We start from the raw sequence: 17,545 nt of genomic DNA, 5'->3' as shown, positions 1-17,545 counted from the left end.
AAAGCCATAATTTTTCCCGAGATTACTGTTTGGTTAAATGATGATGGCATCCTCTTGGGTAAAATATTTCAGAGGTAAAATAGTCCCCCATTTGGATCTCCGTGTGGAGACTACTCAGGAGGATGTCGTTATCAGGAGAAAGAAAACTGGCATTCTACGGATTGGAGTGTGGAATGTCAGGTCACTTAATTGGGCAGGTAGGTCAGAAAATTTAAAAAGGGAAATGGATAGGTTATAGTTAGATGCAGTGGGAATTAGTGCAGTTCAGTGGCAGGAGGATCAAGACTTCTGGTCAGGTGAATACAAGGTTATAAATATAAAATCAAATAGGGGTAATGCAGGAGTAGGTTTAACAGTGAATAAAAAAAATAGGAGCATGGGTAAGCTACTACAAACAGCATAGTGAACACATTATTGTAGCCAAGATAGACACGAAGCCCACACCTACCACAGTATTATAAGTTTATATGCCAACTAGCTCCGCAGATGATGAAGAGATTGAAGAAATGCATGGTGAGATAAAAGAAATAATTCAGATAATGAAGGGAGATGAAAATTTAAATAGTTATGGGGGACTGGAATTCGATAGTAGGAAAAGGAAAAGAAGGAAAAGTAGTAGGTGAATATAGAATGGGAGTAAGGAATGTAAGAGGAAGCTGCCTAGTAGAATTTTGCACAGAGCATAACTTAATCGTAGTTAACACCTGGTCTAAGAATCATGAAAGAAGGTTGTATACGTGGAAGAGGCCTGGAGACACTGGAAGGTTTCAGACAGATTAGGCCCTATATAACGGTAAGACTGAGATTTAGGAACCAGGTTTTAAATTGTAAGACATTTCCAGGGGCAGATGTGGACTCTGACCATAGTCTATTGCTTATGAACTGCAGATTAAAACTGAAGAAACTGCAAAAAGGAGGGAATTTTAAGAGATGAGACCTGGATAAACTGAAAGAACCTGAGGTTGTAGAGAGTTTCAGAGAAAGCATTAGGGAACAATTGACAAGAATGGAGGAAAGAAATACAGTAGAAGAAGAATGGGTAGCTTGGAGAGATGAAATGGTGAAGGCAGCAGAGGATCAAAGGAGAAAGGTGGAAGGAATATATAGAGGATCTATACAAGAGCAACGTACTTGAGGGCATTATTATGGAAATGGAAGAGGACTTAGATGGAGATGACATGGGAGATATAATAATGGGTGAAGAGTTTGACAGAGCACTGAAAGACCTAAGTCAAAACAAGGCCCCGGAAGTGGCCAACATTCCATTAGAACTACTGATAGTCTTGGGAGAGTCATCCCTGGCAAAACTACCATCTGGTGAGCAAGATTTATGAGACAGGCGAAATACTCTCAGATTTCAAGAAGAATATAATAATTCCAATCCCAAAGAAAGCAGGTGTTGACAGATGTGAAAATTACCGAACTATCAGTTTAATAAGTCACGGCTTAAAATACTATCACGAATTCTTTACAGGCGAATGGACAGACTGGTAGATGCCGACCTCAAGGAAGATCAGATTGGATTCCGTAGAAATGTTGAAACACGTGAGGCAATACTGACCCTACGAATTATCTTGGATGATAGATTAAGGAAACGCAAACCTACATATCTAGCATTTGTAGACTTAGAGAAAGCTTTTGGAAATGTTGACTGGAATACTCTCTTTCAAATTCTGAAGGTGACAGGGATAAAATACAGGGATCGAAAGGCTATTTAAAATTTGTATATAAACTAGACGGCAGTTATAAGAGTTCAGGGGCACGAAAGGGAAGCAGTTTTTAGATTAGATTAGATTACGTTCCATAGATCCGTGCTGAGGAGATCCTCGTGGGTGTGGAACATGTCAATTTGTTTTTTTTTTTAAAAAAGCTGAAATAACAATACTAATAGTATGAATATATACAATACATCATTTGTTTCTATTAAAAAATTCGTCAGTGGAGTAGAAGGAGTTGGTCACTAGTAAGTCTTTCAGGCTCCTTTTAAACTGATCTTTATTTGTAACTAAATTTTTTATGTTTACTGGAAAATTATTGAAGATGAGTGTTCCTGAGTAGTGGACCCCTTTTTGAACTAAAGTAAGTGCTTTTAAGTCCTTGTGCAGATCATTTTTGTTCCTGGTATTGTATGTATGAACTGAGCTGTTTGTTGGAAAAAGAGATATATTATTTAGGTCAAATTTCATTAATGAGTAAATATACTGAGAGGCAGTAGTTAGTATACCCAGTTCTTTGAAGAGGTTTCTACAGGACGTCCTTGAATTTACTCCACAAATAATACGTATTACGCGCTTTTGGACTCTGAAAACTTTTGTTTGACTTGAAGAGTTACCCCAAAATATTATACCATATGACATTATGGAATGAAAGTAGGCAAAGTATGCAAGCTTTTTCATTTTTATGTCGCCTATGTCTGCTAACACTCGAATTGCAAATACAGATTTGTTAAGGCGTTTCTGCAGTTTGGTTGGGAGTGAGACAGGCTTGTAGCCTGTCCTCGATGTTATTCAATATGTATATTGAGCAAGCAGTAAAGGAAACAAAAGAAGAATTTGGAGTAGGAATTAAAATCCATGGAGAAGAAATAAAAACTTTGAGGTTCGCCGATGACGTTGTAATTCTGTCAAAGACAGCAAACGACTTGGAATAGCAGTTGAACAGAATAGACAGTGTCTTGAAAGGAGGATATAAGATGAACATCAACAAAAGCAAAACGAGGATAATGGAATGTAGTCGAATTAAGTCAGGTGATGCTGAGGGAATTAGATTAGGAAATAAGACACTTAAAGTAGTAAAGGAGTTTTGCTATTTGAGGAGCAAAATAACTGATGATTGGTCGAAGTAGAGAGGATATAAAATGTAGGCTGGCAATGGAAAGGAAAGCGTTTCTGAAGAAGAGAAAATTGTTAACATCGAGTATAGATTTAAGTGTCAGGAAGTCTTTTCTGAAAGTATTTGTATGGACTGCAGCCATGTATGGAAGTGAAACATGGACGATAAATAGTTTAGACAAGAAGAGACTAGAAGCTTTCGAAATGTGGTGCTACAGAAGAATGCTGAAGATTAGACGGGTAGATCATGTAACTAATGAGGGGGTACTGAATAGAATTGGGGAGAAGAGAAATTTGTGGCACAACTTGACTAGAAGAAGGGATTGGTTGGTAGGACATGTTCTTAGGCATCAAGGGATCACCAGTTTAGTATTGGAGGGCAACGTGGAGGCTAAAAATTGTAGAGGAAGACCAAGAGATGAATACACTAAGCAGATTCAGAAGGATGTAGGTTGCAGTAGGTACTGGGAGATGATGAAGCTTGCACAGGATAGAGTAGCATGGAGAGCTGCATCAAACCAGTCTCTGGACTGAAGACCACAACAACAACATGTCACTGTGGGCCAGCCATTCAGTGGTGAGATTGTGGATGTCTCTTAACGGACTCCTGAAGGATGTATTGGGGCAAACCACAGCCAGGTGACTGTTTGCTCTTCAGCTCCACATCCTTCACATTGGAGATATTTTGAAGCTCCCCACTGAGTTAGGCTCTTCTTTCAGATACGATGGTTGTGCAAATCCTATTGATTTTCCACCACTGCCTTCAAGGAAGAGAGAATCCTGATACTTTCAAAGTAAGATCTGTAATGAGATGGGCGTTCATGACATTCTTATCTTGCCGACATGATGTTCAGTGATGATCATTCACATTGAGTTGGCTGGCGACTGTTACAGGAGGATGTCTTGACTTCAGTCTTAATTGCTGCCGTTTAAGGAAATCTGTACCAAAATGAATGAGAAGGCATGGGTTGGCACTATATTTTTACAATTGTGATTTGAGGGCTGCCAGTTGTCTAGTTTGGGGAGATGTGATCTTGCTTAGTAATAGTAACCACTGAATCAGAGTTGTTCTAATAGTTCCAATTGTGGCTTGCATTGCCTGGTTTAGCTGTGTATCGACAAGGTTGGCATGCACGTATTGAACTAGATAGGAGCCGAGTATGCTGCAGTTGAGTGTACAAGGGATATTGTGCTAAGTCTTAAATTTTCAGCTTTAGCACACCATGATATATTGGTAGCTTCTGAATCAGGTTAGTTCTAGTTTTGATTTTTTGCTGCTAATTTTTCCAGGTGTTGTTTGAAGATGTGTTCTGTCAAGAGAGACACCAAGGTACGCAGGGTGTGGATTATGTTTCATTTTGACTCCACGATAGTGAACAACTAGAATTCTTTTGAGCTTCTGCATTGTTAAGATGAAGTGATGTTACTTCAGTTTTGTTTGGTTGCGGCTGGAGCCCCCACTTTTTGAAATATTCCCAGATGATGTCAGTGCATCCTCAGTTTCGGCAGAGTTTGAGCTTTGGATACCAACAGCAATATCATCCACATACATGAATCTCTGAAATGTTGTTGGTGGTATATCTGATATGTATATATTAAACATTACAGGAGCTTGTACAGATCCTTGTGGTAGGCCATTTTGCAGGCTATGGAAAATACTTGACTTCCCATCTAAATGTACTTGGAAAAGTCTGTCATTGAACATCACGTTAAGTAGGAGCATTTGCAAGGAATAAGTTTGTACACCTAGAGTATTAGTCCTCCTTTCAAAACTGTATGAAGGGATGAACTTAATAAATGCAGCAAATTTTTTGAGTTGTTGGAATCCTCTGTCTATGTAGGTTGTGAGCAAGAGGATCAGACCGCAGTAGCTTCTTCCCAGCATAATGGTGTATTGGTGTGCTATTGTTTACAATGGGTGTTAGATGTGCATAAAGTATTCTTTCAAGTATCTTGAAGCAGACACTTAAAAGTGCAATTGGTCTGTAACTTTGTGGCAAAGGCTTGTTTTTCCCAGGCTTTGGGATAGAAATAACTTTGCTTCTCTTGAAAGCTTTTGGTTTATTTATTTTTGTGGCTCACATGCAGTGTAAAATTACAGGTAAAGCTTTTGGTAACTTGCCTATTCACAGAATATCATAGTATAAATGTAAAAGCCATTGTTGCCTGTTTGGACCAATGAATTCAAGGTACATGTTGCCTAGTTCTGCAGCTTTTCTGCATTTTGTTAGGTTGATTGCAGTAATGAGTCCTTCTGTTGTGATAAGGTACATAATAGAAAAGAGCTGTTGGTAGCTTATATGAAAGTCCCTAATTGCATACCTCACTTCTCTGTTTTCTGCCTTGTCAATGATGGTCTTCAATAGATGATATATATATATATATATATATATATATATATTTATTTTTTTTTATTTTTTTTATTATTATTTTTTTTTATTTTATTTTTTTTGTGGCTTCTGGCTCAGGGGAGTCAATAGAAACTGTGGATGTTTGTGTCCAGTTTCTAGTTTACATAGTAAAGTCCATGTGCTTGGCTGTTGTATTTAAAAGCTAGCCTTTCCAGTGTTCGTTTCCATCTAATTTTTCTTACTGCAAAACTAGAAACTGTACAAAAAAGCAGAATAAACAGAATAGTGAATTTCCAGTGGAGTGTTTGTATCCCTCAAAGTAACCAAGAAATCTGTGAGGTAGGATTAGCAACTCCAGTCATAAGACATTTTTTAATAAAAAAAAAAAAAAAGGATCAGTTGTGGCCTCATTCAAACCCATTTTCAGGTGACATCAGGGACATGGTTAACCGATTGAATGTTTACTGGATGTAAACCCTTGGAAATGTAGAGTATGCAGCAGGAACCAATCTGATAGTTTTATTGTCAATACTAAAAACAGCTATCTACCCCTGGAAGAGTTACATGTAGGGAAGCCTTAGGCAGGACCAGGACCAGGAAATGTGCAGTATACTTTAGCCAAGATCTGGAAGCCTAAGAATGTGCAAAAGTTAGGAAAAAGAAAGACCTGATGCTAGGTAGTAGCCATGGGCAAGATGTAGGCCCTCAGTTGCAGAGAAGCTTAGGGACAGCTTACCAGTCCACCAGCATTTTCAAATCAATTGTAGGTCTAAGAAAAGTGATATAGGATTTAGGGCATTTATGTGTTTTCCAGAAGAGGACTATTTAGTGATAGTGCGGCAGAAAACAGTTTGGTCAGGCATGGGGCATATGACATCAGTGGTGCCCTGGACAAGATACCTTCCCTGACTTGTGGTACCAATGTAGACTTTCTTGAGCTGTTCTGGCATCTTGACCAGCCACACCTTCATTGAACAGTGAGGCAGATTAATGTGGGAGTAGAGATGGGACTGAAGGCTCTGGTATCAGTTGGCACTAATAGTAGATGTGGTTTCACAAGGCATGGCTTACACCTAAGTAGGACTGGGAGGGAAGATTGGTACAGCTGATTCATGAAGGTGTAGTACGTGGATCTCAGGCAACGCATAATCAAATAGCTGTTGTCATAGGTAGGAAAAGTAGGTCATTTTTAGGATAAATCCAGACAACAGGTTCCCATGTCTAAAGAATATTTCCAGTAGTTTAAAAACCTGATATAACTTCTCACAAGATAGATTCTATCACACGAAGTGATACACACTTTACATGTCATGAAGAAAAAGAAAGTATTGGAAAAAGTAACACGGGGCACTTCACAGACTTAATAATCTTCCATCCAAACAATGTGACCAAAAAAAAATAGAACACAGCTATTTGAGTTGCACAGTAATTTGTGTCACTGACTGCTGGTGTAGACACACAGAAAAACATTGTTCTGAAATGACTTGTACTTCAGGGCTGTTTCAAAGGGTGGAAGATCATGCACTTATATCAGAAAAAGAACACAGTTTAAATCAAGACACGACTTTAGCACAGTAAGTGAAGACAAACACTTTCAGATATCAGCTACTGAATTAACAAGGCTTGTTCCTGTATCAGACATGCAATGGCAACATTGCCACTGTTTTCAACAATTTAAGAGAAGTTCTAGCTAAGGTGTCAGGCACAAAATAGTGTGTGGGGACATAAACACAAACATAAATATCATGAATGAAACTAGTGGCACCCTCATATACATCCTTCACAATTTTGGCACCATGAACAAGGCTTACTGCAATCACTCCGTCAGTAATTGACCAAGTGGACACAAATGTGGTCAGGGAATACTGTAAGATAGTTGTAAAGGATCTTGGACTATCACATCATTTCTGCCAAATAATAACAGTAAAATTGAGAATGGAAAAAATCCCTACACTACAGGCCGACAAAAGACATTTATCAGAAATCAAAATATAAAACGTTTCAAAACAACTAGCAAACCAGAACGGGGATTAAGCTTGTAGGGAAACAAATGGAAATGTGAAATTCTCTAAATTCTCAACATTATTTAAATTGAAAAGGCATTTCCAAAAGTGTCTTCATCAGTAACAATGTCTCACAAAACTAAATGAATAATAGTAGTTATTAAAAAGTCCTCCCAAACCCATAAGTATCTCAGTCTGACAAAAAAAAAGAGTCATAATGAGCCCAAGTCTTAAATTTATGCAATGGAGAATCCAGGGTGGAATAATGACAGTGTTATGAAAAGGATAGATTGGTACTCACCATACAGCAGATATGTTAAGTCACAGACAGGCATAACAAAAAGACTACTAAACACATAATCTTTCAGCCAGAAGGCAGTCTTCTGAGATAGACAGCCACTGTCTCTGGCTGTATCTGACACAACAGCCAGAGACAGGGATCATGTGTGTGAGCTGTGTTTGAGTGAATGTTTGTTGTGTGTATGTTGTCTATTTCAGAAGATGACCTTCTGGCTGAAAGCTTATGTTTTTAGTAATCTTTTTGTTGCACCTGTCTGCAACTCAGCATCTCCACTATATGGTGAGTAGCAATCTATCCTTTTCATAATATTATCAGTGTCTTAAATTTCTATCATAAGCACAAAAAGATTAATAAGAAGGTGCTGATTGCCACAAAAATGTCATTTAATGACTAAATGATATAAAATGCAGAGGAAAAAGGCAAAGCAGTGTGGAAAATCATTAAAATGAAATATGGAGAGACAGACAAAGGCATAATGACTATGGGAATAACATAACAAATGATGCACACCACCTAGCAAACTGTGAATGAGCATCACAATAAAAATTCCCAAAAGTCTATATAGCACCAGTAAATAAATATACACTATGTACAATGATCTAGTTACCAATCATAGAGCATAAAATCAGTAAAACTTTGTTGTTGTTGTTGTGGTGGTCTTCAGCCCAGAGACTGGTTTCATGCAGCTCTCGATGCTACTCTATCCTGTGCAAGCCTCTTCACCTCTGAATAACTACTGCAACCTACATCCTTCTGAATCTGCTTACTGTGCAAAACTTTTAAAAATGGAGATAACTGTGGAAGCGTTTACAAGTATCACAAAGAAATGTTTATAGAGAAGAAATTATCACAGTGACACAGTTACAGATATTATCCTTGTGGGAATTACAGTAATATGTGCAGGAGTGCCTCAATAGAAATGCATCAGGTACATCAAGTAAGTGTAAAAGCTATAAAACAGTACAGTATTCCAGTAACATATAGGCTACAAAAGAATAGACATTTGGTGAAACCTTCAAATTATAATTTCCGTATTAGAAAGCTAAGAAAGAAAATAATTTTTAAAACTTACATAAAGAGAAGATTGTGTCACTCAGGTCAAGAAGCACACACAAGATACGAGATAAAATGGAAATCTGCCAACTAGTGAGATTCATTTGATCCATAAAGAAAGATGATGCCGGAAGTCTCCAATTGCATAAATGCTGAATCAAAAGAAGAAAACTGCTACACTAGTTGTATTTTCTTGTTTGAACAGCACATTTCTGATATTTATTCCCACTCTCCACTGCTGTCAGATTTACATTTGCATGATTTGTGTGTTTTTCTTTTAAACACAGTTAATTTAGTTTTCTTAAATATTTAATTGTCAGGTGTTCGCAACCAGGATGAGGAATTTCAACAAACATACTTAGTGTTTTCTCATACTTACTGTTTATTACATTGTAGCATACTGCTTCAAAAGCCTGCAGAACCACCTTCATTTATGTTTCAGAATCCTAGCACTGGACAGACTGAAGGTGAAAAGGTGGCAGTGCAGCTGCGGAACCATGGTTCAGAAAGTGTGCAAATCATTCCTGCACATGCATTCATTCAACAAACCAATGAGACAGCAACAGCTTTATTATATTTGACAGGAAGCTTTTCATCATACTAAAATCAAAGCACTGTGGTGTACATTTTCAATTGGTATAAATTTAAATTTTTGTCGCTTTAGAAAGGAGACAGCAGATTCTGTTAAACTTTATGGTACATACAATCAGGCATTTTAAATGTACCAAAAGAAATTTGTTTGATCTGTGGTACAATTTTAAGAAAGCTATGTTAGTCCAATGAACTTTATTTTCTTTGCTCTGAACTCAGTGAAGTGATGATGTATACATGTCGTTTACAAATAGTTATTTATTAAACTTTACATATTTGACTTGCTCTGTTTAAGATTATTTTTCAACTTCAATGTTTTTAATTATTATCACCATAAATTATAAATATGTTCATTTTGATACTTTTATTTATGTATCCATTAACTGCTTTTTAAAATAATGGTATTTATTCGTGTTTTTTTAACCGGTGTGTGTGTGGGGGGGGGGGGAGGGGAGGGGGGTGTTGTTATGTGACAATTTGATGCGGCCCACCACAGGTTTCTCTCTTGGGTCAACCTCCTCATCTCAGAGTAGCACTTACATCCAACGTCTTCAATCATTGGTTGGATATATTCCAATTTCTGTCTCCGCATACAATTTGTAACCTCTACAGGTCCCTCAAGTACCATGGAAGTTACTCCTTTTGTCTTAATGCATGTCCTAGCATCCTGTCACTTTTTCTTGTCAATGTTTTCCACATGTTCCTCTCCTCGCCGATTCTGTGGAGAACCATCTTGTTCCATATCTTAATCAGTCCACATAATTGTCAACATCTTTGTACAGCACAATCCAAACAGTTCCACTCTCTTCTTTTAAAGTCTTCCCACCGTTCATGATTCACTTCCATACACTGCTGTGTTTCAGATATTTCTCCCTTAAATTCAGGTAGATGTTTGATACTAGTAGATTTCTTATGGCTAGAAATTCCCTCTTTGTCTCTGATAGTCTGCTTTTTCTGTCATCATTACTGTGTAATTACCTGAATCAAATCAATCAACATATGTTACAAATGTGAGCATGGTTTGCTCATGCATGCTGCTTGTAACTCTGCAACCCACCCCAACAGACACATAGGGAATTGTACGGTATGGTAGTTCTCCATCCCTTATTAATGAAGAAGGTTCCAGTTTGAAATTGCCAGTGCTAGGTTGAAAGACACGGGTATCAGAAGTGAGCCTCACATCATTTCCCACTTCTTATGGGAAGTTGGTGAAGCAGCTGGCAATCAAGTGCCAAAGAGGCCTAGACTCGCAAGAATGTTCCAGACAGAATGTTGGAGAAAGTTCCAGAATAGCCTCGAATGTTCCATCATCTTGCTGTGAGGATATATTCTACCTCAGAATGGTCTGTATAGACTGTGGCAGGGGGGAGATCTTGTCAGTCATGAATTGAAAAGAAGGAAACAGAAAGAACAGCAAAGAAATGAAACAGATAAGTGAAAGAAGTTTAGCTTCACAATAGAAGCTAAAAACTGAAAGAAAACTTAAAGGATAAAAAGCAAGATAAAATTTGAGTGAAACACTCAGAAAACACAAAAGTGCACTACAGGAGAATCAAGGGTTGCATCAGACACAGGCAACAGCTGTCACTGCACAACCACTACAGTGTAAAACAGGGAAACCATGGGTAGCAACAGACAGTCAAAAGAGTATTTTTGAGTGTGAAATACTAACTTTCTACAATTTTTTTTTAATGTTCATTTTTAATATGTTCTTGGGTGATCTAGAATGTTCTCAGAAAACAAGACCAAGTTAATTGGAGCATTTTCAACTAGTTCCGCAATAGGCAGTTATCACTTACCCAATATACTGATGTGCATGGACAAACTTATATTTTGTGCACATGTAATTAATGGAGACTTCATTTTGTGTGTGTAAGGGAGCAGTAAGTGCAAGAACTGTGTATTAGTGACTTCCATGATTTCTTAAAAAATATTAGGGAATAAAGAGATTCTTTAACCCAACATTCGCATTTTACCTCAACCTTTGTTGTACGCAGTCTATTCTTTGCTGCCCCTTCTATTTTTCTTCTCCTCTACAGTTCCTTGTGGCATAAGCTAATTATTCCTGGAAGCTGTCCCACTATCCTGTCCCTTCTTCTGGCAGTGTTCTTCCATAGACTCCATTCCTCACGCACTCATTTCATGCTTTACCTTTAACATTCTCTGATAGTAAAACTTTCCAAATGTTTCCAGGTTCTTCTCAATGGCCCATGTTTCTCTTTCGTACAGTGCTTTGTTCCAGGTGTACACTTTGAGGATCTCCATCCTCATTCTTCCACATTTTCCATGACCTCTGCTATTGCTTGCCAAATTCTGTACCAACTATGCTGTATATTCCTTTCAGCTGTTCTTCGGAGTCTCTTGTGCAATGTACAGTCCTAACAACAGTGGTAATAAACTGCAACTCTGCCTTACACCCTTCTTAACATGAACTTGTCTTTCTCTGCTTTCCAATTTTATCATCATCCTTTGGGTTTTGTAAATATTGTAGGTTATCACCTGACTCTGTACTTTAACCCCAGATCTTTCAAGACTTATGATTATCTTTTTCTACTGTAACAATATTATGAAAAGGGTCATTGCTACTCACCATATAGCAAAGATGCTGAGTCGTGGACACAGATACGCACGCGCGCTCGCTCGCTCACACACACACACACACACACACACAACCACAACCACAACCACAGTCTCGGGCCACTGAATCAATCATGGATTTTCCATTATTCTACTGTAATTGTTAAAGGCTTCCTCTAAGTCTACAAATTCGATTTGCAAGTGGAACAGGAAAGGAGATGACTACTAGTGGTACATGGTACCCTCTGCCACTGCCACGCACTGTATGGTGACTTGTGGAGTATGGATGTAGATGTAGTGTATTTTTTCTCTTGTCTTCCTTCCCTTACCAAGTGTTAGAACTGATTCTCTGAAACCAAACTGATCTACACAATATTTTTACAAACATGACTTATACTAATTACTCAGCAGTGTTCACATTTATTCAAACATGCCTTCTTTGTCTATATTATGAAAATACTTGTCTGGAAATCTCATTGAAAGTCACGTGCTTAAAAGATTTTTGATACCAATTCAAATAATCTTCTAGTTCCTATACTTCCCTCAGATTTCAATAGTTGTGAACTTGTATCATCAAGTTCCTTTGAGCCCAGGTCATTTAGAGTTCTGTTGAACTCTGAGCTTACCATTAGATCTCACCTATTTTTTCCATATCAACTTCTATCACACATTGGAACAGTTCTCCTCTATCATACAAGCCTTCAATTTACTTCGGCCTTCAGTCTGTCCACACATTATGCATTAACATCTTTACATTTTGCTAATCCAAAATTATATTTAATCTTCCTATATGACATTCCAATTCTTACTATAGTCATATCTTGACATTTTTCTCCTATTCATTCTAATTTATCCTGTTTAACAGGAAGTGTAATTTTATGTCTAAGCAATCTATACTACTGCCTTCCTACCCCATTTTTAAGGTTCTTATTATAACTCCCAATGTTATCTACAGCTTCGCCACATCAGTTTGTGCTATACTTATGGTGTTCTGTCCTGGCTTAAAACTTCCCTTCTTTATTATATTCCAGTCCTCTTCTACTGAACTACATCATCAAACAGTGGAAAATCCTGGATAGAATGTAACAATATTATGAAAAGGAAAGTTCCTACTCACCATGTAGCGGAAATGCTGAGTCCTAGATAGGCACAACAAAAAGACTGTCACAAATAAGTTTTCGATCAGCAAGGCCTTTGTCAGAAATAGATGGCACACACACACACACACACACACACACACACACACACACACACACACACACACACAACTGCAGTCACTGGCAACTGAAGCCACACTGCTAGCAGCTGTGTAGCCGTCTGTTGTGCATGGCCGAGACAGGTGATACAGCGTGGCTTGTAGGTAGAGCATGCAATGCGGTTTGTAAGGCAACAACAGAAATACAGGAAAGAAGAGAAATAAATATGGACATTGAATACAGTGATGCATTAGAAAATAGCAACAGAGGAAAACAGCACTGGGCTAGGATTAAAGAAAAGCTGTTAGGCAAAAATCAAACAATGGAAAATCCAAGATGGAATGTAATAATATTATGAAATGAAAGCTACTACTCACAATATAGTGGAGATGCTGAGTCGCAGATAGGCACAACAAAAAGACTATTACAAACAAGCTTTCGGCCAGTAAAGCCTTCATCAAAAATAGATGACAGATACAATCACACTCATGCAAATGCAACTGGCACACAGGACTGCAGTCTTAGGCAACTAAGTGTGAGCAGCGGTGTGGTCTTGTAGCTGTCTACTGTGTGCGGCAGAGATGGTTGATACAGTGTTGCTCGTAAGTAGAGCATGCACTGCGGTTTGTAAGGCAACAGGGGAAGCACAGGAAAGAAGAGAAAGAGTATAGTGATGCCTTAAAAAATAGTAACAAAGGAAAACAGCACTGGCCTTGGATCGAATAAAAGCCGTCGGGCAAAAATCATACAGTGGAAAATCCAGGATGGAATGTAAGAATATTATGAAAATGAAAGTTGCTACTCACCATATAGTGGAGATGCTGAGCCACAAACAGGTGCAACAAAAAGACTGTCACAGTCTTACTATTTTCTAATGCATCACTACTATTCACTATATTCAATGTCCATATTTCTTTCTCTTCTTTCCTGTGTTTCTGTGGTTGCCGTACAAACTGCACTGCATGATCTACTTACGAGCCACACTGTATCAACCATCTTAGCCGCGCACAACATATGGCTACAAGACCATGCTGCTGCTCGCAGTGTGGCTTCAGTTGCCAGAGATTGCAGTTGTGTGTGTGTGTGTGTGTGTGTGTGTGTGTGTGTGTGTGTGTGTCATCTATTTTTAACGAAGGCTCTACTAGCCAAAAGCTTATTTGAGACAGTCTTTTTGTTGTGCCCATCTGCGCCTCGGCATATCTGCTATATGGTGAACTACATTATCATTACACAAAGACTTAGAAAGCAGATTTTGGTCTGCAGAACATACGGAGGTGCAAACACAGACTCTGATTATAACCTACTACTAAATGCATGCCACAAGATGATGCAGCAGCTTTTAGGCATGTCACTTGGTGCTCCTGAAGTACAAACATTAAACTGTCTACCACAATAACAATGACAGGGCTGATGATCGCCACTAGGGCTTCCCTGCATTTGTTGTGCATGCACACAGGGACCTTTCCCTCTTATTATGCCCTCTGACAGCAGACAACCTGTGGTGAGATCATAGTAGTGAAGAAGATCAGGTTGAATTTATGAGGTAAAAATAGAGTAGTATACTGTGCCTACCTGATTTACCTGCAGATGTCCTCAGCAGCCAGCATCTTCTTGGAAAATTGACTGAAAAGTTGGTGGTGAAAGTATGCTATTGTTCACACTAAAATGTTAAGTTTAAACACTCTAATCAGTGATATGGTCTGAACTAATGTTTATTCTCAGTTTGGGTCTCATGCACTTCACTTCGGTATGGATAAATATGTAGCTACATCCTACATTCGGTTAATGTCATACAGTAGTTGCAGTCCAGGTGCATTATCCTGACAGCAACTTAATCAGTCACAAATGTCTTCTTGTGACAAAGTAGCAGTCAACCCAGTCACTGAATAGATCAATCAATATACTGTCCTTCAGAGCAAAATAAACATATCACAACAAACACCATGTGCACAGCAAGGGACTGTCATTATGGCTTATTGTTAGAGATCAGTACAGTCATTTGTGTCATGTTAAATTCACATGGAAAGTAATTATCAAAAATTCTCACTCAGTTATTGAGTAATAAATGGCAGGACACAAAGCGCACCACAAACAGGGTACACTTTTTTTGTTTAACATATCCACCAGACCATTATCTGGGCAATAGTGAAATCGTCATTATCCAATGATTAATCTCTTCCAGTTATCAACCATAGACTCAGAGCTATCAGAGCTAACTGAGTAGCAAGGGCAACCTATCATTCCCCATCAATCATTATATCGAATAGATGAAATATGGTGTCATCTTTACATTATCATGTTAGTCTTCTAATGGTTTCAGGATGCTAATTTGACCCTATTGTAAACTTACTTAAGTGTGAAAAATCAAGCAGATTAAGATGATGAATTTGGAGTCTTCTACATTTAACTTTAAGCTATTGAACTTCAGCTAAATGTATATCATTAAGAGCTTTTATCCTCAACTCCACAATTAAGATCTGCAAAACTCTTAGACACAGTAGATTTTATTTCATAAAATGTTAAGGATAAATACAACAGTCTATTTAAGTCTATTATGACAAATTACTAAGGGATGTACAATTACTGTGCTGAAGCAGAACACATTCCTAAAGCTTAGAACAGTGTACAACTTTGAAGCATCATTAAGCCACAATACATTAACTTTTGTGACATTTCCTGCATTTAATGTTCAAATACTTTAAGCAAGCGGGAGGTCGAATAAGGAGGCAAGTTTGTGCAGCATATGATATGAAAAATCAAAATTGAGTTATTGATACTGTTTTGTCTCACACACAGGCTTACCTATTAATTAATATAATTTTGAACTAACCACTTGCTTTGGAACAAATTTATGCTATACTGTTCTTAAATGAATTTTATTTTTATAGTTGTTACTTATTCTGGTACAAATCTGAGACAGACTCCATTTATGCAGTAGCGCAAACCAGTTGGTTCTGGACCATCATTGAAAACATGACCAAGGTGAGCAGAGCACTGAAAAAAGAAACATTCATTTAAAACATTGAAAACCATTGGTGAAAGTTGTAAAGTATGAGATAACATATTAATAAGAAACACAGTTTGTAATAAGAGCAGTTCTAAACATATTCTGAGTTGATAGTTCCTCATTCGAATAGGGTAAACCCATTGGGGCCAAAAGCATATCAGAGAGAAGAAAGCATGATTTCATATATTCCACATTGCTACGAAATGAGACAGGGACAATCTGAGCTTTCTAGCCACAAAAGTTAACGTAACTGGGAAGTATTTTAGAGAGGCACAGGAGGCTATGAAAAAGTATACTTTTTGTACACGTTATTGGATCAGTATAACAACAAAGATACCAACAGTAAGTAGATATAACAAAAATGAAAACTGCTACAATATTGGAAGGAAAATAAACACAAGGGAAAGGAGTGAAGATTAGTGTTTAACATTCCAATGACCATGAGGCCAAATAAGTGGAAATTACAACGGAAAAGCCATAAAAAGAAGGAAGATATGGTTATGTGTTCCACAGATTATACTTGTGTCCTTTATTCATTCACATATCATGTTCCATAAATCCAATTATGAAGAAGACTATTCAAGGATGTGGACAAAGTCAAGTTGTACTTCAATAAGCAAAAGCAGCCACTGCATGCTGCTTCAGATTAAGTACACTAGCTATCAATTTTGTCTAGTGGTAATTTACTCTCATTCTTAATTATGGGAATTACTTTTTTACATAATCAAGATATTATGTATACTGGTAAAAAAAAAAAAAAAAAAAAACTGCTTAGGGGGGGGGGGGGGGGGAGAAAGAATTGGCCGGTTCTGTACAAACTTAATTATATACATAGGCAGCTCATCCATTCCAGGAATCGAGAATGTCAATGATTTTTGCCTGTTATCAACATTGATACTTGAAAGATATTTGTCCCGAGGGTTCTGAGAATTTCGAGAATCTTTAAGTTTCAAGTTTGAAGTTAATAACAAATGACAAATTAAATATTCTTTTCATATGATACAATTACAAATTAAATGATTAATGGAAAATCTCATATAAAGATGTGAAACAAATACTAACAAAGAGATAGAGGGGCTGGCCAGTACTTACCTCAGCCCAGTACAGCCGATAGATACACATAAAACAGAACCGACAATTTACGTTCCTAGCTTTCAGAACAAATGTTCCTTCATCGGGGAGGAGAGAGGGGAAAGAAAGGGAAGAAGGGAAAGGAGATTCAGTTACTCACAACCCAGGTTATGAAGCAACAGGGAAAGGAAAATAGGGAGGGTAGCAAGGATGGAGGCATGGTTGTCAGAGGGAAGCCAAAGATATTCTACTGTAAGTACTGTGCCAGCTTCAAACCAAAGAGGATGCATACAGAAGTAAAGAGGTATATAGTATAAAGATAAACACAACTATGTAGGATGAAAAGATGCGTGAATGGCTAAAGAGGAAAGGGAAAGAGGATAAGACTGAAGAGTAAATGGGAGTGAGGTTGTTTAACGTAGGTTCAGTCCAGGGGGATGGCGGGATGAAAGGATGTGTTGGAGTGCAAGTTCCCATCTCCGCAGTTCAGAGGGACTGGTGTTGGGTGGGAGAAGCCAAATGGCACATACGGTGTAGCAGGTTCCTAGGTCCCTAGAATTATGC

General features: G+C 37.9%; 2 protein-coding genes across 2 annotated transcripts in view; one reads left to right on the top strand and one right to left on the bottom strand.

Moving 5' to 3' along the window:
- The window catches only part of LOC126247573 (zinc finger protein 583-like), a 122,874-nt gene extending 113,464 nt beyond the window's left edge, over positions 1–9,410 (top strand). The window contains exon 11 of the mRNA XM_049948492.1: positions 8,982–9,410. Coding sequence (XP_049804449.1) covers positions 8,982–9,143 — 162 coding nt within the window. The 3' untranslated portion in view covers positions 9,144–9,410. The remainder of the gene's footprint in view (positions 1–8,981) is intronic.
- A 5,979-nt stretch (positions 9,411–15,389) lies between these two features.
- Positions 15,390–17,545, bottom strand: part of LOC126247556 (peptide methionine sulfoxide reductase MsrB-like) — a 73,414-nt gene continuing 71,258 nt past the window's right edge. The window contains exon 5 of the mRNA XM_049948491.1: positions 15,390–15,897. Coding sequence (XP_049804448.1) covers positions 15,799–15,897 — 99 coding nt within the window. The 3' untranslated portion in view covers positions 15,390–15,798. The remainder of the gene's footprint in view (positions 15,898–17,545) is intronic.

The sequence above is a fragment of the Schistocerca nitens genome, chromosome 1 (assembly GCF_023898315.1).
Source record: "Schistocerca nitens isolate TAMUIC-IGC-003100 chromosome 1, iqSchNite1.1, whole genome shotgun sequence".
In the NCBI taxonomy this organism is placed as follows: domain Eukaryota; kingdom Metazoa; phylum Arthropoda; class Insecta; order Orthoptera; family Acrididae; genus Schistocerca; species Schistocerca nitens.
Note: the sequence above shows the minus strand (reverse complement) of the source record. Positions and strands in the feature narration are given on the sequence as shown.